This window comes from Amphiura filiformis, chromosome 6 (genome assembly GCF_039555335.1).
Source record: "Amphiura filiformis chromosome 6, Afil_fr2py, whole genome shotgun sequence".
NCBI lineage: Eukaryota > Metazoa > Echinodermata > Ophiuroidea > Amphilepidida > Amphiuridae > Amphiura > Amphiura filiformis.
The window spans coordinates 22,526,689-22,553,548 of record NC_092633.1 but is presented as its reverse complement, the minus strand read 5'-3'; the positions used below and the strand labels follow the sequence as shown (position 1 = coordinate 22,553,548).

General features: G+C 38.9%; 1 protein-coding gene across 1 annotated transcript; it reads left to right on the top strand.

Annotated features, from left to right (window-relative positions):
• Positions 1 to 698: 698 nt before the first annotated feature.
• On the top strand, positions 699 to 14,583 carry LOC140155151 (uncharacterized). Its single transcript, XM_072177875.1, is given in 11 exon segments — positions 699 to 815; positions 6,970 to 7,110; positions 7,684 to 7,849; positions 8,581 to 8,690; positions 8,870 to 9,036; positions 9,763 to 9,782; positions 10,815 to 10,951; positions 11,727 to 11,896; positions 12,479 to 13,170; positions 13,173 to 13,706; positions 13,709 to 14,583. Coding segments are annotated over 10 exon segments (2,589 nt in total). The 5' UTR covers positions 699 to 815; positions 6,970 to 6,991; the 3' UTR covers positions 14,183 to 14,583.
• The last annotated feature ends 12,277 nt before the right edge of the window (positions 14,584 to 26,860 follow it).

Genomic DNA, 26,860 nt, shown 5'->3' with positions numbered 1-26,860 from the left:
TGCTTCACTACAAGTACACAACATGGCAAATTTAGAATTGTTTGTGATGGAGACGTCAAAAATGGCCTGCCCCAGGCGGCGAGTGGCATGATCGAGCCGGCAACTTGTGAACTTACCGGCCGTATGGCATTTTCCATCCTACTCGGTTAGTTTTGTGGGTTTCATTATCGAACCCCAACGGTTTTAGCTTGTATTTATTATATTATTTATTAACATAGGGCCTATATAGGCCTACTTTTTGTGATATTTCAAACGCTTTAAAATTTCAAAATAATCCCATTAAATTACATGGTTGACGATGGAAATTTACTGAATTTAGAGAATGCACGGTGACCACCACCTGGCCTGCCCTGACCCCGGAGCAGGAGTGGATTCAGGGATTTAGGCTAGAGATACTGCGTACAAAGTAGTGCGTACATGTTAATGATTGAATGATCTATCCTATACGCCTTTGACGTATCACTTGCAAAAGAATCGCTCCGCAACTTCGTCACAGAAAGTGGGCCGTCATTTTCACGCAAAGAATTAAAAGTCTTGAAATAGCTAGCATTAGAAGCAACATTTCTATTAAATTTTTAATCAGCAGTATATGCATAATTTTGTTCGATTTTTGTGCAACATTATGAATATAATATAGGATCTATTTTAATAGTTGCAGTAAAACGGTTACTAAAACGCCATTTTGGAAATAAAGGCGGAAGGCGAAGGTTCAGTATTTTGTAAGCATATTGTAATCAACACAAACTTGCATTTATTGGTTTGCGGTTACCTTCTAGTCAGGCTGTTTGGGCCTGTAAATATTTATACATCAAACGGTAAGTTTTCAAATATTTTTGGAGTACAATGGTTTGGGAAAACGTAATTACAAAGTACATGGTCATTTTGATTGATTGACAATCGGGACGTCAACTTTTACATAGTCCATTCACTGCCATTGTCAATAAATGATAGCGCAAATTACAAACTTCACCGGTACGTCATGACTTCCGTGATTTATCGCGCAGCGACTGTGTACATTCCGCGGCGGGACAAGTTTTTTTTTCTTTGTATAATATCATTTTGTAAAATCCGTTGATTTTGAGAAAATATTTTTTATTTACATTTTTTTTAGCTAGTGCCTAGACTTAAGAAGGGCTGGGGTAATGAACGTTTGGACAGTATTTATTGTGGGACATTAGAGCAAATCAGACATATCGAATTGCATTCTGAATACCGGTCTGAATACTTTAAGAATGCCATTCTGATATCAAATAATTTTGATTTTTGAAATTAGCAATTTAATACACATTTTATGGCAAATCATTAAAAATTGATATTTTTGATATTTAACAGTACTTGAAGTAAACTTTACAAATCTGATGATTTATACTTAAAGTGTATGTAGGTGGGATGAAAAGCCGACGATCAATTGAAAATTTTGACCTTTCAGATTGAAGATATGGATTTTTTTTCCAAAACACCAAAAAAATTAGGTCTTTTGGGAAAAAAATCCATATCTTCAATATGAAAGGTCAAAATTTTCAATTGACCGTCGGCTTTTCCTCCTGCTACATACACTTTAAGAATATATCATTAGATTTATATAATTTACTTCGAGGACTGTTATATATCAAAATTTGAAAAATATCAAATTTTTATAATTTGTCATAAAATTTGTATTTATATTGTGATTTTCAAAAATGAAAATTATTTGATATCAGAAAGACATGCTTCAGATTCAGAATGCAATTCGATAGGTCTGAGGTGCTCTCATGTCCCACAAAAAATACTGTCGAAACGCAATAAACGCTCATTTTAGATCCCTTAAATTCTGTACATCTCGTCATCTGATCATGAATTCAGGCTTCCCGTTAGATTGCGTCCAGTAGACGCGTATTTAACAAAGTTTCAGATGACTGATCAAGTACTTTGCGTCCATGACGTCACATGCATGTGCCTTATTGTGGACGCAGACAACGAAATTTATTCATAACCTCATTAATAAACGCGATGCGTGCGATCCAATCATATTTTACTATTTGTGAAAACGCGAACGCAAATCGAGGTCATTAATATCTCACAATTGACCGCAAAATGCGTAATTGTTCCAATGTCGCACACAATTGACCGGCGTTTGCGTGCTGTTGTGCGTCGAACAAACTGCGCGCGCGCTGGCTGCCGTATTTGGATTGCGCGCAACCATATTTGCACAGATTGTGATACGCACTTTTGTTATTGGTCGTCCTGTATTAGCCTGATCGATTTTTGGAAAGGGAAGATGTAAAAATCATCTATTTTTCAGGCATTGAGTTTTGCAATGTGACAGGTGTGCTGTAAATCGCACGCCTGGATAACCCGAGGTGTGCTTTTAGGTGTGCTGCAAATCGCACACCTAAATAAACCAAGGTGTGCTTTTTTCAAAACTGGTGTATGACTATGATTTCATTTTCAGCTAAAACTTAGCAATTGTGACAACATACATGTACTTTTTTTAAATTTCCATGGTAAAAGCTCTGGGGTAATGAATGGTGTATACTGCATAGATGTCCCTGGACTTTGGACTTATTGCTAGTGTCATTTGTAATTTTTTTTTTTTTAATTAGTTTTTTTTTGGATTTAGAATGTCCCTAGAATGTCCCTGGAACTTTAGAATGTCCCTGGAATTTTTTTAATTTAAAAAAAAGATTTTAAAAATTATAAATTCTTGTTTAAAATAGGCAAATTTGTAAATTATGTTCACATAATAATCTATGAATGATTTTAAAATGCATTTGTTTTGTATGCTTCTTTACTTCATAAATAGGTTGTAATGTGAACATCAATTATAAATTTGCCTATTTTGAACATGAATTTATAATTTTTTAAATCTTTTTGTAATTTTTTTCAAGTTTTAAAAAAAATTAAAAATATTTCAGGGACATTTTTAAGTTCCAGGGACATTCTAAATAAAAAAAAAAAAAACTTAAAAAAAAAAAAAAAAAAAAAAAAAAAAAAATTTTATTTTTTTTTAGGTGTGCGAAAATCGCACCTCGGCGTATTTTTCAGGCGTGCGGCGCGCGTGCGAATCGCACTTGCACGCCTAAAACTCAATCCCTGATTTTTATAAACTTTTGAGCAAAATTTTGTGTTATTTTGTAAGCTGAGGAGATTAAAGTGACGGTTATGAATGAGATTAATAACTTTGCATCGGTAATATGTCGGGCATTGTGAAAAATCTAAACATTTTACTTTGGACCTCGGAATATCCATCGGGCTACGCCCTCGGGATATTCCTCGGTTCCAAAGGCAAAATGTTTAGATTTTTCACAATGCCTCCAAATAACCGATCGCGAGTTATTAACCTCTAAATCATTAATTGATGATTAAAATAAGAAATTTCTATAAAAAATAATAAAAGCCCCAAAATTTTGACCCACCTGCTAAGAATTCTGCAATACATGAATATTTGTAAACGCAATGTCAGGAAATCATGCACTTTTTGCATGCTTTCGGCTTCGCTGAACGATCGACTTTTCTAGTCCCTACCCATATAAAAACATGTTTATAATATCATGTATGAGTGTGGCTTTAAATCAACACACACTTTGGGATTAGGTCAATAATGAAATCTGATGAAATAATGAAAAATGAAAAAGTCACCTCACCAACCTGGGAAAAAAAGGGACGATAAACTCGGAATTGACTTTCATGGGCCTTAACCCCTTAATTAAAGAAATGCGGAAGTAAAACTACGAAAATTTGCTAAAGATTTACAGACTTTGTGCATGTTTTTGCAGCGGTTTTCGGACCAAAACTGACACATGATGCAGGCGGGTGACGGGAAACTAATAATTTCATTACATAGCCTAGGCCTTATCAAAGTGTCTTTAAAAAAATGGTCACCGCAAGCATCTTTGATGAAGAAAACAAATTAAAATCGACCTGATGCTACATGATGCATGTCATTTACATTGTGTATTATGTCAGTGAGTGTATGTCCATGTATTGTTATTGCACCTGCAAAAGCAGTTGTCAAGCTGATCGCTGAAACACCATGTGAAATCCCATCTTGAAAACCTTCAAAAGGTTGTTGAGGATCATGCTGGTCAGCACGCAGACAGGCTTAGCAATTGTCCAAGTAGTTTTGTAAACCTATCAGGTTAGACATACTTTTCTGGCGGGGTCCCATTAATTTTTTTTTACATTACTGACGAAGGCTGTCACGTTCATTGTTTGGCTTAAGATTGTGATAAATGGTTTTTGCAACCAATCACAATTTTCAGATAATGGCGCCCATCAGAAGTTTTGCACACATCATGCCCGGTGCAAAAGCGAGCGACTGTTAGAAAGTCAGCTTCACATCAGTGCAGGGCATAATTTAGTGATCAGATTTTGAATAGCAAAAGTGCTATGCAAAATTCTACTTGTAAAGCAGTTTCTCAAGTTTGAGTAGCAGATTTAATTCCCTCCCGATTTTAGGAATATTTTAAAAGTTTTCCTAAAAAATATATCTAGAAACACATCGGCAAAATTCAAGAACAAAGATGGCCGTTTTCATAGCGATCCTGTGTCCACACACGGCAAAATACAAGGCAAAAAACTGCCAAAATTATGACCCCTGAAGGCAAATAACAAGAAAACGTGGTAAATAAGTAACACAAACTTAATTTTGTTGCATGCACATATCAATTTATTAGCTTTTATTGACAACAAGGTGAGTTTATTATATAGTATGTCATGTTTTGTAAGTGGTAAAATTTTGCATCTCAAAATATGCGATGCATCGAAAATAATGAATCGCAAGTGACCTAGATTGAGTAGCAAACTGTGATGCGATACCGACTAAATTATGCCCTGCATCAGTGATTTATGAACTGCATCTGACATTTCTTTGTGAAATTTGCGATTCTCAGCAACAGGATTCCATGAAATTGACAATATGTATTGTAAGTTATTCTGCAGGATTGGTAATAAATAGTATGTGACACAATCAAGGGAAATGAGTCTGATGTCGCTAATATTGATTCTGAGATATTGGTAAAGAAAGTGTGAAAATTCTTTTGTTTTATACTGTTTTCAGAGATTGATAAATTGACGTAACTTTGCAAAGAAAAGTCTTATCAACATGGGGTTTTCAGTTTCTGAAAGCTCACAATGTCTCCTTTAAACACCTAGATGCAAAACTCATTTTCGATCAGGGTCGACATGTGACTCATTCTCCTTGATCATGTCATATACAGGGCATAATTTAGTCGGTATCGCATCGCAGTTTGCTACTCAATCTAGGTCACTTGCGATTCATTATTTTCGATGCATCGCATATTGTGCGATGCAAAATTTTACCACTTACAAAACATGACATACTATAAACTCACCTTGTTGTCAATAAGAGCTAATAAATTGATATGTGCATGCAACAAAATTAAGTTTGTGTTACTTATTTACCACGTTTTCTTGTTATTTGCCTTCAGGGGTCATAATTTTGGCAGTATTTTGCCTTGCATTTTGCCATGTGTGCACACAGGATCGCTATGAAAACGGCCATCTTTGTTCTTGAATTTTGCCGATGTGTTTCTAGATATATTTTTTAGGAAAACTTTTAAAATATTCCTAAAATCGGGAGGGAATTAAATCTGCTACTCAAACTTGAGAAACTGCTATACAAGTAGAATTTTGCATAGCACTTTTGCTACGCAAAATCTGATCACTAAATTATGCCCTGGTCATATATGTTTTATTTTTGCTGAACCATGAAATGGTATCAGCCTATAAGTGTGTATGTTACTAACTAACTAACCATTTGGTCTGAAATGGACATATCTCTAAATGCCACGAAGGTATGACCCCGTGAGTGGTGTCATATGAAAGAGAAAAAATAAAGAATATAATAAAAATATTTCCAAACGTCAGAGGTCATCCAGGGGTCAAAAAAAAAGGTCATTTTAACCAAAAATGCTCCGATTGAGCTTAAATTTAAATGCAATGATCCTTATGACATTCTAAACATGTTTAAAACATTTTTAAATTTATTTAAGGTCATTAAGGGGTCCTAAAGGGGTCAAAGGTCAAGTTCTTCAAAATGCTCCAATTGAGCTGAAATTTAAACGCAATGATCCTTATGACATTCTAAACATGTTGCAAATATTTTAAAATTCATTTAAGGTCATTAAGGGGTCATAAAGGGGTCAAAGGTCAAGTTTTTCAAAATGCTCCAATTGAGCTGAAATTTATATGCAATGATCCTTATGACATGCTAAACATTTTAAAACATTTTAAGATTCATTTAAGGTATTAAGGGGTCATAAAGGGGTCAAAGGTCAAGTTTTTCAAAATGCTCCGATTGAGCTGAAATTTAAACGCAATGATTCTTATGACATTCTAAACATGTTGCAAATATTTTAAAATTCATTTCGGGTCATTAAGGGGCAATAAAGGGGTCAAAGGTCAAGTTTTTAAAATGCTTCAATTGTAGGTGTAGGCCTACCACAATATACTGCCGAAGCCACATGGTTCAGCTATGGTGCGGTTATCGCTCTAGTTTTGAGTAGTGCAAGAGTGTTCTCAGGAAGCTAAAAGTGGCCGGCCATCCTCGAAGTATATCAACTGTATAAATGAGTTTGGTGTCCAGACTGGATAAAGATTTGTGGTCTCTTATGAACAGTTCAATTTAAAGCATAAGTTTGCATTTTGCAACCATTTATTAAATGTTAGTCCCAAATGGTGTGAAAATATTGGATCCAAATGATTTAGATGCTTTACGTCCAATGTTTAATTAAAATTGTCTCAAATGAATTACTTTGTGTGGTGTTCACTGTTCACAATCATTACCCAAATCTACTTCGGATGACCTATTTGGGACCTCCGTCCCTATTTTGTTACTTCTGTAACCAAAAGTAATCGCAAAAGGAGGTAAGACTTATGGTTTGAGAACTGCCTTATTTAGCCCCTCATTTTGTTTGAGAACTGCCTTATTTAGCCCCTCATTTTGTTTTTGTTTGTTTTTCATCACAGGACCAAGACAGGACCTTTCAAGATGGTAGTCGAGTCAAGTCAGCGGTTTGCTCCAAAAGAATTGGCAGAGAATGATGACATGGCTACAAGCTTGGTGCTTGACCCATATCTTAATTTCATGACCCACAAAATGAACACCCGGTAAGCTGGCTTTGCTAATTAAGTTTATAAATTAATAATTATGCAGTTTCTGACCCAGTCACTGCACTGTATCAAGTTATTACTGTACTGACGCGAGTATAGTCCCACCTTGGATTTAAGTCCCACTCCTATGTAAGGTAAATAATTACAAGCATATGGGTTATTTATTGCACCATAGGCAGTAAGGCAGTATTAGGCACTGAGTACCCATGATTGCCCTCAGTTTCAATTTTTACATCCTTGTCTGACTCTCTGTTTACAAACAGAGGTAGACAAAAGACCTGTCAAAACTGTTCCGGTTGTCCACAATAGAGCGATTCATGCAACGTGGATTAAAAAGCTGTGAAGTAGAACCATGTGCTTCTATTATCCATTTGCCATCAAGATTTTGAATGCAAACAGTTCAGACCCGGACAATTTGGAGTGTCCCGTATTCAGTATAAAATTCGGAATCAACGATGGACATACACATTCAAATGCTGGTTAACAAGAATATTGTTCAAATGATGTTAGCAATGACAATCTTGCAATCAGTATGTACTGGGCATTAATATTAATTTTGTACTTTTGCAGATTTCGTCCAGTGGTAGCCAAGTCTGATTATCTTAAAGCAGTAGTCCTCAGGTTCAAGAAAGATCAGAATTACGAAAAGGCATACAGAGGGATTACTTCCGGAGACTGGGCTCGTGTATATTTTCTCAATAAGCCTAAACAACAGCAGACTGTTTTTAAACAACATGTAAGTATTACCAGGGTTTTAACTAGAAAATGTTTAGTGCCGGGTGGTTTTTGAGGGAATTTTTTGTGAAATTGACAATTTTATTGAAAATTGTCAAAATTTGGCCAAATTCTATGTGATTTTGCAATTTTTGACCCTTGAGTGCTGGGTGCTATAGCTTTTTGTTCATCAGTGGTGGGCTTTAAATCTGAGTGCCGTGCTTTGCCGCCCTCCACCACCCGCCATAGCTACATTCCTGAGTATTACCCCACCCACGCTAAGCATACATATTACATACCCAACCCTTGAGCTTTGGATGTACTTTACTGAGCACCAGCCCTACCAACTTGTTGCTGATAACGTTTCTTTATTGTGGGGCTAGTAAAAAAGTTAAATAAATGTGACTTTTGTTAGCAAAATACACCATCAAGATTTCTTGTTGATAAAAAGTCATATGCTTGACTAAAATGAACCTGGTACCTCAGGTTAAAAGAATCGGGGCACTTCCACTCTGTTGACAAGGACTGGTGGTATCAGTGCATAAGATTTAATGCCATCAGCCCCATGTCCTAAATCCTGTATCCCTACTATTCTAGGGCTCGTTCAGTGTATTATTAAAAAGTTTCTAGGTTAAAAAAAATCCTATGCCAAAGTTTCTTCATCCGTACTGTGATGTATAATAGTAGTGTGAGTAACCTTATAAAGAGTATAGAATGCAAGTGTTGATCAACTTTTCATTTTCTATGTTGTAGGTTTTTAGGTATCTGGCCATGTTTGACAAGAATGCTGGATTTGAAGTTCGGTCTTGTTTTCGTTACTCAATGGAAGGAGACGGTGGCAAAATTGTTGCTACGAAATACTGGTATGTTACATGCATTTGTGCTCGCTTTCTCTCTCAACCCCTGTCTTTTCCTCATCCCTCTATTTATATCCTTACATTCTTTCCTCTCTTCATTGTCCGTATCTTTCTCTCTTCCCTCTTTATTATACAAAATACTCTCATAGGAAAAACATTAACTGAACTTATATCCTTTTTTTCAGGAGCAAAAATGAGAACATTCCCATGCTTGTAGGGTGTATTGCCGAGTTAACAGAAGCCGAGGAAAACTCCTTTCTAAAACAGGGTATCAATGACTTCAGTGTGATGTTTTCTACAAGAAAGAATTGTGCACAGTTGTGGCTGGGCCCGGCTGCCTTTATCAACCATGGTATGTTGACAGTAGTTGTAAAATGTGTCCAATAAAAGATAATGTTGTACAATATTTCTTGTTTATTAGTATTCAGCAAATTCCTTCAGCGGTGTCCGTCTGCTCTTTCTGATTATCGCGTAAAAAGAATTAGGTCATGTGATGCTTCACAGCTTGACCAGAGAATGAGCTGCTGATGTGATGATGACCCCACTTATTAAATATATGGCATAAAATGCGCTAAATTGGCAAACCGCTGAAGAACCTGAAAAACATAAGCATTTTATAAACTTCATCACATAATATAACTTCATGTAATATGCACCGACATGGCGGCCATAGCTGGGGCCTTCCATCCATTTTACGTGACGCCAGTATCACAGGCGTGCAGCGTTTGCCGCTCCTGTGACGCGGCGCAAGTGCTACGCACTCCGGTGCGCTCGCGATAGGCGTCTTGGATCACAATCCAAACGAACTAAGCTAGTTTGGCGCAGATGACCCCCTGCTATGGCAGACTTAAATCCTAACCATCACTTGGCTCATCGAATTCGTGTATAACAATGTCAATACAGTAATTGTAGAAACAGGCTAATTTATCCTACTATGGCAAGTTGAAATAGACCCAATAGAAATATGCTCAATGTTATTGTGTGAAGCTGCTTGTGTTGTTCCAGAGCAGCATGATCTATAATTTGTGTTCATGTGGATTACCATCAATACTAATATCTTGTATGTTTATTATTTCAGATTGCAGACCCAATTGCAAGGTGAGTGCTTTTAAAGTATATATTTATTTTTTTTAATTTGGAGGGTAAGCCACATATTGCTTTTGCTTTGGAGAACTGCTTGGTAAATATAAATATAGCACCAGCAATATAGCTATGAATTACACTCACTTTAATACGAAGGGTAGCGTTCTTATGAAGCTAGGAGCTGAAAGAGTATTCTACATTCATATCCCAAATTGTGTTAGTACTTTTAAAATGTTAGATTTGATGAACAAAATTGATAATTGGTTTTCTGGAAATATCTGCTTCCATTAACTACAGTCTGTCCACTTAGAAGTACAAACCAAATATGTGACATCGGGGTCGATGCTTTGCGTCACACGCGAGCGTGACGCAACGCGTAAAAAGCGTGGTGCACAAATCGCGCAGCAGTTGGCGCGCCAAAGAAGCATTGCACTGAAATAATTATTCGCATACCTCCAGTTTCAGAGGTCTATTTACTTTGTACTTCTATGTGGATAGACTATAGTATCAAACATTGCAGGGATCCAGGGAGTAGCTGGTACATTCTAACCCAGTGCTGTACGGTGCAAAAACTGATTGAGGAGCCAATGGCTCCTAACTTTATAAATTTAGGCGCCCAAATTTTGCTCCCAGGTAAAAAACGTTAACTGAACAGTCACATGTGTTGAATGTTCATATAGCTGCTGCCTGCTGTACTCTAATCTACATATTCCCATTGAATGCTACATACTTCATAAGCAGCATGTACAGTGTAGGCCTATATGTTTTCCAGGAAGTCCCCATTGAGACACCATGATAAATGCATATTTATAGCATACATTCGTACTCTTGAATGCTACATTACATACGGTACATGTTTTGTTTTTGGCGATTAAAAGTTTCAGCAGTTGGTTGCCATTGGCGCCATGGATTGAATATTTAGTCGCCATCAGCAAAAATCTAGTCGCCAATGCACCTAAAATGGTCGCACCGTACAGCACTGTTCTAACCTCAAGTACAATAATAATGTGAAGAGTATTAATGTTTGATATTTGTTTAATGTTTCAGTTTGTATCAACTGGTAGGGATACAGCATGCGTGAAAGTACTAAGAGACATTCAGCCCGAGGAGGAAATCACTTGTTTCTATGGTGATGGTTTCTTTGGAGAGGATAATTGTTACTGTGAATGTGAAACATGTGAGAGGTATGTACTTGTGGGTAATGACCGTCGATGTCGGGATTAAAAATAAATCAATATATTGGCAACTCAATATCGATAAATAGATTTTCCTTCCAATTTTACTCCTATCTTCTACAATTCATCCATACATGATAACCATCTGTTATTAGCTGTCGTAGTGCACGTTAGTAACCATTGGTTACTGCTGCAATGCCAAAGGCTTTGTGTTGTGATCATTTCGATCAGTGGTTCGTAAAAAAAAAAGTGATCCAGTTAACCTAGCAACGGTCATATTCTAACGTGCACTATGACAGCAAATTATTTCATCCCTCAGTTTTTTCATTCATTAACCCTAGCCCAACTAGGTCTCGCTAAATCTCACTATTAAAACCACTCTGCGTGCATGCATTCCGCGTAACTTGATGACGCAATTAGCCTAAGTCATAAATACCCAGGGAATTGCTGCCCGGGGCAGCCAAACCTCGGCAGCTACATGTCGGTGATTGTGTGTGTGGCATGCGAGGGGTTCCGGGTTCAAATCCCAGGGGTACCAAGTGACTTCTTTCTTCACCTTCTCTCCTTTTTTCGTTTCTTCTTTCCCTTCCGATAGCAAACAAAAAACATGTGTAGGGTTAGGGTTAAGTTGAGACATTGCCTTGAAAAGAATGAGAAGCAGAATTTGAGATCCCCATTATGAGACTTTTATTAACTTGCCATCTGAACGGTAACATTAGTTACTTGATGATACATTTATTTTTGCCGATCTTAGCATTTCGTATTGATACATTTATTTGTATAGGCGTCAGCAAGGTGCATTCACACCTAAGGAACCAGTCACAAAAGAAGATGAAGAAAACAAATACAGTTTGCGGGATACTGATAAACGTGTCAAGAGATGGAAAAAGGAGACTAAGAAACCGGAAGGCAGCATTTCCACATTCCGTTCTCGTAGAAGTGGAGGAACAAGTGGTAAGATACCTGTGATCAACATGTTCGACATGTCTAGAGAAATTAGATCAGCTAATGCAAGGCCTAAAAGAGAAAATTGTTTGATAAGAAAAAAGTCTAGGGTCAGGCCACGCCAATCAAACAATTTTCTTTTTTAGGCCTTTAGACCAAAATAGGACACTGCTGGTATTCTTTGGTTTTGACTGAAGTCTTAACATTAATTGGCATGTAAAGAGTATGAACATCACAAAGATTTGTGCATGTAAAACTTGGTGCACATATCACCACAAATGTCTATTTTCAGATTTATTAGAATAAGTCTTGGTCTTGTCTAGGAACGGGTATCTTCTTTATTTTGGACACAGAATAAGCCTGCCATTTGCACATGCTGATCACAACGATGTTCAATGTTCCAAGTTATTCCGATTTACATAGAGGAGTATAAAATACTAGAGCATTCTGATATATTTTGCCAAGATTTAATCCACCACCATCACTAAAGGTAATAAACAAATTGAGTGAGGCTCTAAAAATACCTTTATTACATTTGATTGACAATATCACTTTAGTCACATGTTGCATTTAATTTCTCCTCTGCATTAGAATCTGATTCAGAAGAGAGTGAAAACTCGGATGACGAAGTTCCTTTGGCAACGTTCTGCACGAGAAGTAGGTCCAACTCATCTCCTCTTACCCCATCTAACCAAGCCAACCAAGCTCTAGTCAACCTCATAGCCGAAAAGAAGTGCCTTTCTAAATGCGACGCCCAACTTCTTGTGGCAGAAGGCTATCAACTGAGAGAAGCGAAGATTGTTCTGACGCCCCAAAAGGTGAATTGTGAAGATACTGTTGAGGTGGAAGGGGCGGTTATTAATAGTGAAGGCAAGATAAGGACTCGTTACTTTAAGAAATTGGAAAGTGTGAATGGACATTCTTTAGAAGGTGAATTGGAAAGTGATAAAACAAGAACTTTGCTTGAAGCTGACCGGTGCAGGACTCGATTGTGTTCAAGATTGAATTCTGTGATCGACAAAGAAGAGGATAGTGATGAAAAAGAGGAACGAATCTCTTTGTTTGACACTTTGCATGCAATGAAAAATGGCATGTCACCAGCAAGAACTAATGAAGAATCAAGAACAAAACCCAGTGTTCTAGTGAGAACTAATGGAGAACCAAGAATAAATGGAAACGTTGAAACAAAATTGCAGAGGGTAAGAAGACAAAGTGGAGGAGAAAATAAAGATACAGGGCATTTAGTCTTGAAAGTGTATCAGTCCAATGGTAGTAATGAATGCGAGTAGAGCACAAGGCCACCTCTCACTCAGGTACCCCATTTTCTTCAGACCAGTTGTCCTCCTGTAGCTCTGATAGTGAGATCACATTCAAGCTTGAACCACCTACTCAACCAAAACGGGACAGACCAGTTACACGCTGCTCACAGTCTTTTACCTACGAGTCAGAACTTTCTGACTGTGAAACCAAAATCAAAATACGAGGTATCCGTCGCATGAAATTCTATGGAGAGAAAAGTTGCACAGCAGACAATACATCAGGTAGTAGAACAGAAAAGACTCATGAGTCGAGTAAAGAAAAGAGTAGCGTAGAAAAACTAGCGGCAAAGCGGAAATTAACCAAGTACGATGCACAACTTATCAAAGAAGCAAGTAAGAGAGTCCCCAAGCTAAAGATTAGAATTGGAGATGAAATTGTTACTTCATCAGAAGATGAAGTATCACCTAGAAGCATAAAGAGAACCAAAAGTGAACTATGTAGTGACAGAGTTGACTCTTTTCCTGAAAATTTAAGCCCTGTCACTCATGGGCAAGAAAATCCCAACTCCAGGAGCTAGGCCTACCCCAGGGTCAAAACCAAACAAAGAAAAAAAGCCAGCCCAACACTGATGTAAATATAGTTTCACAAGAGCAGGACCGACGGCGTGTTATTCATCATTTTGTGCCACGCATGTCACAGTTAAAGCAGCTGTATGAAATCCCTCCACATCCTATGTGTAAACAAATGAAAGTGAAAACAATATCACCTCCTACTCCACCAGAAAGTTTAAATGAAAGCTCTAACGACACACCATCGCCTAACCCAGCTCATAATGTATTCGGTAGTCATGTGGCGAGTCTAAGCTTCAATGGTATAGCAATGGCTGCACGCAGTGAAGACCATGTAAGTGAAAACTTGGAAAGTAACACACGTAAAGTACGGTTCATATTTGGAGAAAACAACACGCTCGATTTGCAGGTTCCAAAAAATGGTCGACAACATAGGAAACGCACCAAGTCACATCCTGTCTTGTAGTGAATAGTTAATGTGTACTGTTTCAAGTTTTTTAATTATGTGTGTATGCATCACTTGGAACCACTGCCATTAAGATGTGGAAGTGTACATGTGTAGAATGCTTATTTTATTTTAAATTGTTGAAACTTTCGTTTTTTATCCATTTATTTATTTTTTCATTTCCTCCAGATAGAATAAAAATGGAAGTATTTTTATATAGTGGACCCAACGAATATGTTCCACAGTTCCTAGTTTTGTGCAAAATTATGCAGGCCGTTGCAATCAAAAACAACTTGGGATCTGAAATCGTTGGTAGTTTTTCGATTGAAGGGTATTTTAGGCAAATGGGCAGGAACAAGCCATTGTAATCGCATCAGGTATCAGTAGGACAATTTATTTCTAAACTTACTTCACTTCCACTGCACAGTATATTGAAAGTTTGAAACTTATTCTACTATTTACTTTTATTCAGCTTTTCGTTGGGTAAAACATCTATAATATTTTGCAGTAAACCTTTGTCAAGCGCGTACTACTGTGATGTTGCAAAGTTGGAGCTAACAACATGTACGCCGCAAAGTTCATTAATAACTTTCCACTCGGCAACAGCAGATCGCCTCAGCAGCCAATCAGACAAGTTTATTTCAACGCAGTAAATACACGATTTACACTTAAAATACACTCTTGGCAAAGGTTTACTGCAAAATATTATATTTAGACACTTTGGCAATTCATTTCAATGGCTCAAGGATAATTTTGTTGAAAGTACTTAAATTATTAGACCCCTAACAAATATGAAAACTGTTAAGTGTGTGGACAAATAGTTGAAGAGGTCCTCTTCATTCTCAATGCTGCATAAGCTTACTGTGAAAGACCACATTACTGTTAGTATATTAATTCTTGGACACATGTGTATGTAGTTTTGCCGAGTCTTGCGTAGTTTACGGTATCATATACTTGTGGGATGCACTCTTAGCTTACATATGTTCGTTTTATGTCCAAGAATTAAATACAGGAACAGTATACTTTATATGAAAATAGTTGTAAAATTGTGAAAAGGTGACCAGGGCCTAGATTTTGTGCCAGTTTTTGAGTCACTTCACTTACTGCATGATTCAATGAAAGACATTGATTCTCGCAACAAATATTATGAGAATCGATTCAGAGATTCTCATCGAATCTGAGGCACTGGGTGACACCGACAGGTGTAAAGTTGCAATTTTCAATCTTTAGCTTTTGAATTAGTTACAATTTGTTTAGTTTATTGAGCCATATCTTGGAAAAGGCCCAACTTTACACCTGGTATGGTGGATGGTCACATATCAATAATAAAAAGTAATAGAGATCGTTTTTAAAAATTCAAGGTGATAATTGGAAACTTGGAATGATTAAACATGGATCACTAAACAGATTCTAAAGGATTCAAATACTGCACTTTCAACTCAACAGGCCATGTGGTTGTAGAAGTGACTCTGATTTCAAAATAAGACAAGTGGTTTGGCACTTCCTGGTATCGGGCTAGTACAAACTATGTATCAGAGAATGTAATTGTACTATGGTAATAGCCATGGCCACTAGCTAATCAATGGGCCAGTTGAGGATCCAGTCTGATGCTTAATAACCTTTAAAAACTTGCCACTTATAAATCAGTGCTTAGCTAGTTCTGCTTGAGAACCATTAGATGATCAAATAACCGAGTGCAATATTTTTATTCTATATTGGATTCACATATCCACTTTCATTCAAGATTCTTTGCATCTGACAAAGAGTTATAAAGGCCTTGATGCTGTGCACAAAAGCCAATATATATCAAAGAATGATTTGAAATTAAAAGGGTTTACGGGCACCAGCAGCTATGGCCTTGGTGTCTCTCTGAATTTCAAGGCCTGGTGCCAGCATGTTGTACTTACGGCTCGGGGTTGTGTAATTGTGTGCAGGCAGGAAGGCATAGATAACGTGGAATTTAAATACAAAGATGCAAGGCATTTTTGTTGTGAATGAATAATGCATGTGCAAAATATGTTATTAATTTATGGAGATTACCTGTGGTGATTTTAAGTTTTCAAAGAAAATCAAAACATAGTTAAAGGACTTTGCAGCTTTGTATGTCAAGTGCAATTTTTTGCTTTTTGTCAAAATGCACAAATTTATGTATTATCCATTATCCCAATAGTTAACAAAACTTGGGTTTGGTTTCCTCTAATTGCTTCAAATTGGCAGAGGAAGTAAAACAAAAATAACTCAAAACAGTTGATTGGTGTATTCATAATGAAAAGTACTAGTGTTAAATCTTTTCTGTTAATTTGTGTTGATTCAATTAGTATAACTAGAGTCAACAGACGCTGATACAAGCCGCAATTTGACCCCTATAACTTGACCCCTGGGTTACGGATGGGGTCAACTGCTCTTGCATTGTGCTTAGGAGGTCATAAGAAATATTCCTGGTGAATTTCAGCTTAATCGGAACTTATACATGGATTTTGATTTTTGAAAATTTTGATTGACCTTTTGACCCCCTTAATGACCTTTAACATAAAAAAAAAAAAAACCTTGTGTACACCGACAAAATGCATTGTTCTAATTTTAATTAAAAAATTCTTACATGTTTAGTTCTTGAGATAAAATTTCTTAAAGTTATTCAGCTAAAAACAGGAAGTGACCCCTTAATGACCTTTGACCCCCAAAATAAAAATACCATGCATACATCAGGGAACACTTATTCATGTATGATGGTTATATTACTCTGGTCTGTTTACATTTTGAGATAAAATTTTTTGAATATTTCGGTTTTTGACCGAAGTAACCCTATAATGACCTTTGACCCCAAAACTGTAGGCATCCTAAAGACCCTGGCTAGTAGCGATGCATGTGTGCTAAAAGCGACTCTCTGCTATATAATTTGTAAAGACAGTGATTTTTTGAATATTTTTAGCTTTCAGACCGAAATGACCCCTTAATGACCTTTGACCTCAACTCTTTTTAGCAAGGTATAAGCACTGCTACATGTTGATTCATATGCATGAGTCACATGATCATTGCATGTAATTTGTGGAAGGAGTAGCATTTTTTTGTGAAATCACATTTTTGACCATTATAGCTAGGTCAAAGGTCACAGCGAGGTCAAAGTCAAATGGAAGGTTTGGCCTAGCCCAATGGTCATTTGGGTCAACTTTGGTTGAAATCTGTCAATCCCTTGCGGAGCTACATGCAGTTGATTGCGGTTGCCAGAAGAAAGAAGAAGAAGAAAGAATTGAGAAGAGACAGCACAAGCCGACGTTTGACGTCGGCTTGTAATTAGTATATTAATGTAATAATTAGTACCAGTTTAACTGGTAATAAAAATGTTCTAATTAGATGGCCCACAAAAAAAGGTTAATTTGTAGATATTAGATAATGTGCTGAGCTGGTATTAATAAGTTTGTAATTGAGATACCAGTTCTGCGGTGTTGTAGAACAGGTGTGTTTCCCTACAGCAGGGTAGCACACTAGGATAGAATCGCTTGTTTACATAGCCTTTTTGAAGTATGGCGAGCTATGGTAAGGCGTACTTTGGTTTGGGTAATCTTTTGTATGCTTCTCAGCTAACAAAAGATTACCCGAATCAAAGTACACCCTCTCATTTTGTGCCCGCCATATTTCAAAAAGGCTTATTGGTTGTTGTTCGGAGATGGTTGGTTCTTGGATTTTGGTCGGTTCCATGCAAGAAGAAAAACTTGATTCTCAGATCTATAGAGTTTTAAAGTCACAACTTTTCACTTGCATCTGGGAATGGGTGTCAAATTTTGATTGAAATCAAATGGTAAAAGTCATGGAAAGGGCATCAAAGTACTAAATACCTGCCTGTGGAAGTGCTGGAAAAAGTAGAAAATGGATTTCTTTTTGTCATATTTTGGATCCATTTTGAAGTCCTGTTTACTCACTTGTAGCACAAGTATGGTAACACAAAGCAAGACCAAAGGACCCAAAGGAAGTTAAAAAGACATGTGGAATTATTGATAAACTGGTTTAAATTCTACAAATTTTAGACTTACTAGTTACTTTGTAACTATTGTAATATCATTAAAATGATTGGCAAATGAAGTCGACAAAAATGAGAATGAAAAACAACTTACTGAACAGATACATGATATTGAATGTTCACTGTTCAGCATCCCTTGACTGCAGTGTGATCTCTTTCCACATGAAGTATAAAACAATTGAATTAAGGGCAGTATGTCACAGAAGTGGTATTTTTATCTGTCCAGGAAGTGTCTGTTTTTAATGTGTGGATTGACAAGGATTTGAGAACAATTGTGCACAGATATCGCACTCGCAAAACTTAAATTATTCTGAGCCATAGGTTCTTGGCAATGGTGTAAACCATTTACAAGCCAAATTTTGAAGAAAGGCTTTTGTTACACCTACATGTGTATAAAATGAGAGACATAAATGTACCGAATGCCTGGAGAGTGGAGACCAAAGGTTTCTGTATCACAAAGTCAAGAATTTTGAAAATGCACCAACATTTTGCTAAGATTTTTGAAAATGCACCAAAATTCAACCACATCAGGAAACTGCTTTTCCCATTAAGAAGGATGTGAAGAGAAAAAAATTAGACAATCAAACAAAATGAAATGGGGCAATAAACTAAAACTAGTTTGGGGGTTACAAGTTGTGTTTTTTGTATACTGCTGTTTTGAGTTGCTCCTGATTTTGTTAGAGAGGGAGAGGGATGGTATCAGCATTCTATTGAAATTAGTTGCCTCTAATATGGCTTTATCAATCAGTTTGTTCCCTGAGAGGCACTATCAGGGAATGATAGTGCATTTAAAGCATTACTGTAAAAGTGGAAATTTTCATGTTAAATTGTTTTTCACGCTTTTCACGTTCCAAGCTGCTACCGCAAAAATAACAACACACAAATATATTCCTTTTGTGTATAGATCTATGTAAGGAAACTTAGAATCACAAATTTAAAAACAAAGGAAACGGTGCAAAATTGCCAAAGCGCGAACAATTAATTGCGTAAAAATTTCCACTTTTACAGTATAGAGCAAACAATCATTTAGGGTTTTGTGTTTTAGGGACAGGTATTCTTTTGCAATTCTATGGATTCATTTTGAAGCAGTTTTAGCCAAATATAGTGGTTCAGTTCATACTCTGGTAATTAAAGCTTTTTGTGATTTATTTCACTTGCTACCTAAGGGATCCACAATAGAGGGCTATCAATCAAATTGTGAATTGAACAAATAATTGAGATGTTTCATCATTCACATATTTGATGTGATCAAGCAAAATCAGTCAGAAGTCAAAAATATTGGTTTTGAGATATAGCCAAATAAAGGAAATTCTCTTTCTCCTGTTCTGGAAATCCTTCAATTGCTCATATCTTCGGAACAGTTCGTCCAATTTCAATAGGTTTTTTTGCCAAATGTAGCTTTGCAAATGCTAAAGACATCAAAGTAGAAAAACAAAAATTGAATATGCCCGACTTCAGACTGATTTTGCTTGCTTGATCACACGACTTATACATGTATATCCAAGCACATACATGGGACTGGGTAGCAAGTTACAAAATCAGTTACAAAAACTATTATTATGCAATGAACAGAAACAGTGTTTACAAATGATGTAAATTAATTATGTAGGAAAGTCGAAATAGACTCATTTTATTTGATGATATCATGGTGGTATTTTTATTTGGTGGTATCATGGTGTTGTTGTAGCATGTGTGTTATGGATATATGCCAAAGCACATTGGTCTTTGTAGAAACTGCAGTTTGCAAGTATTGCATACATTATTTGTATATAATTGATCAGCATGTAGTTATGCCAGTTAAATTTTGCTGTAGGATAAGGTCACCTATCCACACATCTGGCATGCAGTGAAACCTATATGTGCAAGTAGTTTGATGGAACAGGATGGATATTAGTTAAGGCTTTATTTTTTTGGGAGGGGGGGCTTCAGAAATCCACTGTAGTCTGTACACATGCATGGCCAAAAACAAGTGAAAAAAGTTCCTTGTTATTGGGCAAGTTAACTTCAATATGTTTAAAAAATGCATGTTTATAGTTTGTCCGGCTTATAATTGGCTAAAATTTAGTTTTTGTTAATGCATGTGTTACTTTTATGTCCAACTAACGCTCGCGTAAATATACATAATGCGGAACTAGTGTAAGTGCTGGCCCCAAGAGTGTGCACACCATTCTATATCAATACACAATAAATTATTAAGTCTTAGGGTGTTTTTTTCCACCAGATTATAAGTCAAACAAACTATATAGTGAAGTTTTCCTTATGCTTATCATTTTCAAATACATTGTGAATTACATTAAATTAAAAAGGGTAGAAAATTTTGTTTTGGGGGGGAAATGTAAAATTGCTCACTTGTCCCAGTTTTATCCCACAGGTTCTTCTCTATGATCTTAAATTTGTTGCTGAAATTGATAACATTTATAACATTTGGATACACATAAGTTCAAGGTCACAGAGAGAAAACAATATTGCCTAACAAAGCAATTTGGTGTATTTATGTGACATGTTAATTAAATTAAAAACATATCTTTTTTTCTCTTTAAAACTTTATTTATTTTTGGAAATCGTGCAATTTATTCCTGAGGTAGCTGAGGTATTGCTTTCACTTGTGCTTGAGGTTTCACTGCTGTTTACTATTGTTGAAACCATTTGTAATAAAAGGTATGTGATTCTTCCACACTAAGTTTGCACCAATGATTCGTCAAACATTGTAACAGATACTGGATTTACAAGTACTCAGATATGCTGTCTGTCTTCATCATTACACAATGAAAATACTCTGTGGAAAAAATGCATTCACAAAGTAGTGTATCTAGTTGTAAATAATAAATAATAATTTATTTTAAATTGCATTTTTAAATGTGTGGTGTATTTTATTTTGTTTTAAATGATCAATGCCAGATTTTCTGCACAGTAATATTTTTGGAATTGATTTCAGTATCTAGTTGTATTAGCTGTGTCCACAGACCTGAGAAAAAGGAAAAAGAGAGTTTTCCTCCCTCATGATCAGCACAACCTGATACTCTTGCGTAAATGCGGGATGACTGAACTTGGTGGATTGAGCCTACTAGCGTGTTAGATCGCAGACTCGCTCATAGTCACAAACATCAGGATCGGGACAAGATCCCCACAACTAAATTTCATATACTGTCGTATCTCTAACAGGAATTTCACTTAGCTATTGATCTAGAATGCGATCTCCCTACTCACAAAAACAGGAGCAGATATGGCAGAAGTATGTTTCACATAGAGATCTGTAACTTTAATGCCATATTATTTCTGATGGAAAATGTGATAAAATTTTCTAGAAAATTGCTTCATAACAAAATTAGAATTCTTTTTGTGATGTTAGACGTGTATACACGTACAAAGCAACATACATGACATAATGTATTCCAAAAGAATTTCAATCACGATTTTCTCAGAAACTTTATTTTGTGAGATACGACAGAAAGTGATGCAAGTGCCCCGCCCTTGGTTCAGTGTTTAAAGAAAATCAGTGATTTGTATTCCAGGTGGATTGGGGGTGTTCTGGGTAGAGACTTCATTTGTCAAGATCCTGTATAGACTGGTTCTATTTTGGAACAATCATGTTCCTAGCGGCAAGTTTGTGTAAAAGTTGGCAACCAGCAAATTTTGTTAATTTGGGTATGCTGAACTCGAATCTGCTGTCTGCCAAGCAATATTTTGAGACTGACCCTCAAAAAGACCCCCAAATGACCCCATAGGATCGTATAGGGGTAAAATTTTTTATTTTATTCCAATAACACTTTCAAACATGTCAAATTGTGCTTATGGCCCCATGGAATGCAAAAATGTATTTATCATCTATCTTTTGAACTTGACATCGCAGATAGTAAAAACTATTCTTTTTCTGAATCCCTTGAACTTGAGGAATAGTTTGCATCCATTTTTACTAAAATCGGAGCAACTTTAATTTTTCACCACTGTATAACATGCAAATTGACCTTAGACCTGTTGAGCCTCATAACTTGGTATATGTCCTACTTTCAAATATGTTACATTTTTGTGATCCTTAGACCCACTCAAATAATTTGACATGTTTTTAGTGAATTTGGAGCATGTTTAATTTTTGCCCCCTGTATGAGCATGTAGGGGGTTTGGGGGTCTTTTTCAAAGTTCCAATATAGCTTGGCAGACAAAATTTTTTAATTCAGCATACCCGAATTAACCAAATTGATTTGGTTGTCAGCTTTTACGCAAACTTGCCACTTGATGCTTAAATAAGCACATATTTCCAAAATAGCAGCAGTCTACTGGTATTCCTGTAGCTCTTGAATGGATTGATTTTGGATAGTTTAGGACAGGTAGGCCACAGAAAAAACGTTGCGGGTCTAATTTGCAGATTCATATTGACAATGAGCTCAATTTTGGCCTTACAGTGATGCTGGCTTGGATTTGTTTCTGGGATTAGGGTTGTTCCAGGTAGTGTGGGGTGAAAGGGATTTGGGTTTAGTCTTCAGATGTCCTGGGTGGGAACCCATTTGATGGTATTTCAGTCCCCGTTCCAGTCGGGGGTTCCATTTTGTGTATTGCAAGTGGTCTGTGATTTGGCAGGGTGTGCACATTTGGGGGTGTTCTGTGTGGATCAGGGAGTGTTTAAATCAGGGTTGTTCCAGGTAGGGTGAAAATGATCTAGGATTAGTGTTCCAGATGGAATCGGGGAGGGAGGTCACATTGGTAAGTTCCAGGTCCGTACCATGGAAGGTCCGTACCTCCATCCATCTTGTTGCTTTTGAATAGATAGGATTAGTCGGGGTGTTCCAGATGGCTCCGGGTGTGTTCCAGCTCTGGTAAGGTCCCATTTGGATGCAGGTAAGTGATTTTGGATTATTCAGGGCATTTTAAAATATGGATTCAGGGATGTCGTGGGCGGGATCCTATTTGTGGTGTGGATCAGGGACTTCACAGTGTTTCGGTATTCCAAGCAAATCGTCTGGGAGTTATAGAGGTGTTCCAGATGGATTCGGGGGTGTTCCGGGTGGGTAAGAGTGGACCAGGGGTGCTCTGAGGTAGGGTGGGGTGAAAATGGTTTGCGCCTGAGGGAAAGAATATACAGACAGTTGAATTTTGGTCTTAAAATGGTCTGTGAAATGATTATTTATGCCCTCCAATCTACCCAATCAAACTCTTGCCCCACTACCCCAACTACCGACCCCACCACTCCACCCTACCCTATCACCACCCAACACTTATACACACCATCCTACCCCACACTTATACCATAACTAGCACACTATCACACCACCACCATAACTACCCAAACCACCCTATGCCTCCCTACCCAACAACCTCCCAGCCCATCATTCCACCCCATCCACAGCTATTATGGTACCCCATTACCCCTACCACCCCACACCCTAGCCTTGCCACCATATACCACTGTCCCGCCACACCTCACCACTTCTCTAACTATTAACCTACCACACTACCCCATCCACTAAACTAGTAACCTACTACCCTACCACACCCCACTAACCTACCACCCTACCACACCCATTACCCCATCACACCCTGACCCCACTACCCCCACCACTCTACCCTACCACACCACATTAATTACCCAACCCTATACCCCTACCACCCTACACCACAACCCTTACCACCCTACCTCCGACAGCCACTAAAAGTCCACCACACCCAACATTACTACTACCCGATCATATACCCCATCGCCCTACCCACCCACTACTCCACTAGACCATGGCCCCATGAACCCCACTCATCCCTATAACCCACTACTCATCCCCACTACCCTAACCAACCCTACTCATCCTACCACACCCGGACTCCACAAGCTCCACTACCCTACCACCCAGCACCCTACCGTACCCACTACCGTACCCACTACCTCAGCACACCTTGACCCCACAACCCCCTCCACATAACCCCACCAACACTTACCACTACCACACAATGCACAACCATCATACCCACCACACCCAGACCCCACTACATTGTCCCAACACCCTACCCCATCCACATACCACACCACACCCTGAACTCGCAACCCATTACCCAACAACACCACCACCCTAACCACCACACTACTCACCGCCTATTATACCACCCCCGGGATACTACCCTACTCACCCACCACCCTACTGGGCCACCCTACACCACGCAGATCCCACAATCCACTCCACCCTACCTCAACCACTACAACACCCTGACCCCACCCACCACCCAACCCATTGCACTGAGGTTAGACCCAGGGGGCTCGTTCCCCCAAAGGCCCCCCATACGTACCCACGACCACCCTACCCAGTGGCGTAGTTAGGAGCTGTTAGGGGTTGTGGCACCCAAGGGAAATGATAAAGACATTTCAATTTGATCTTGAAATGGTCTTTCAAATGATTTTATATCCCTTATGCCCCACCAATCTACCCAGTCACCATATAATACCCATACCACCCACACTTATCACCCTACCCACCCACTACCGCACCACACCCTGTCCCCACACCCCACCACCCAACCCACCACCACCCTACCCCACGCTACACCCAGACACACAATTGCCCACCACCCTACCCCACCCCACAACCCTACTCTACCAACCCACCACCCTACCCCATTATTTTTATTTTATTTATAAATGATGATGATGATGATGATGTCTGTTTTGGGGTGGTGGGGTAGGCCTCACAACCCCTACCATACCCCTATCCCACAACCCACCACCAAACTCCACACCCTACCCTATCACCCCAATCACCCTACCCACCTACACCTACCCCACCCATTACCCCACCACACCCTTACCCATCCCCACCATCATACTCTACCCCACCACACCCTACCACACAACATAAAGGTTACCCCATCCAACAGCCACACCACAACCCTTATCACCTCTACCTTAGACTACTCCACCACACCCTACCCCACTACCCTACCATCCAGTGGCCTACCACGTACCACCCCGATATCCCACAACCCACCCCTACCACCTAGCACCCTACACAACCAACTACCCCAGAACACCCTGATCTCACCACTCACTTCCACAACTCTAACCACCTCTACACCCTGACTCACCCTCCCCACTACCGCACCACATCCTGTCCCCACAACCCCACCACCCAACCCCACATGTAGAGTCTCTCTAAGAAAAACATGTTATGTATTGTTACTACCAATCTTATCTTTTGAAGTGTAGAATAAAGCTAATTTGTGCCTGGTATGATAGAGGAAATCTTGAGCCTAAAAAACCTTGCTCCTATCCTGAGAAGAAATCACAATTTGCACCCCTGCCCACCGACCACCATCCTAAACCACCCTACCCAACCTGGACACACCCTCCACTCTACCCCACACCCTCCCCACCCCTGTACAGTTCCATTCCCTACTGACCCCACAACCCTACCCTTCTACCAATGCAGTGAATGCACCACCCGACCCCATAACTCTACACCATAACCCTACCCCACCACCACCCTCTTGAACTACCTCTACTGCCTTACCCCACCCCTACCACCCCCGGTACCACCCCTATGATCACCACACCCGGACCCACTACCCCACCACTTCACCTTAGGCCCACTGGCCTACCACCTACCACCTGCCCCACCTACCACCCTACCCCATCACCACCCTGACCTCTACCATCTTATCCCCCACCTGGAACCCGCCACTCCCCTTATTGTACAGCCGGCAGCCAGTGGCGGCGCCAGACATTTTTCCCGGGGGGGGGGGAGGGGGGGGGAGGGGGGGCAGAGCCTCCGACTGGGGGGGGGGGGGTGTTTGGGCTAAAACGTGGCTTTTCATCCCTCTTCAATTTTTCTGGGGATGAAATTTGGGGGCAGGGGCAGAGCTTCTGTCTGGGGGCATTTTCCCCATGACCCCCCCCGTAGCGTTTCGGCGTAGAGCTCCAAAATGAGTTGTAGAGTCTGACGCATTCCGGACTAACGTTTTCCTACCTGCCTAGGCCTAAAATAGGCCTAATAGAAACGGTGCAGTGCATGCCCAAAACAACTCGCTTGCTCCCCCCCACCCCGATCATCGCCAACTGCCTCAATGCACCTTCCCCTAAGACTAGACTAGAGCCTACATGTTGTACCCTGGTGGACACATGATAAGGCATAATGTCATTTTCTTCGGCAGGGGGGTCTTGAATATATCGGTGACCGGAGTCAATTTTTATAACTTGCCCCCTATCGCGGGCAAATTTTTTCTATGACCCCCCTATCGTAGGTCGAAAATTGTTATGACCCCCTCCCCCCTTCCACCTAGGCCTATGAGACTCAAGCCAAATATTCATTGCTGGAAGAAGTACCGTAAGCCGGGACCGTAAGGCGCGGAGCTTTAGGTATATAGGTAAGGGGTATAGGCCCTATAGGGGAGAGCGGGGAGTGTTCGCCCTAGGGGCAGGTTCGCCCACCCCTTGTTTCTCAGCACTACGGCTATCGAGGAATTTGGTGATGGCAAAATTAGGTGACATAGGTCATGATAAACTTCTCATATTAGCTACGCGACATATAGGGACGTGTTCATTGAACTGCAGCCAAAACAAAAAAATTACACCAAAACGTAATTTTTCTTGCATTAATAATGTTTTTTATCATTGATACATAAATACAGATGGTTTTAATGGAAATCTGTATTTGGAACATATGGGATTTGTTAAAGATATAATGCAGTTATAAACTCCTTATTCGATTTGT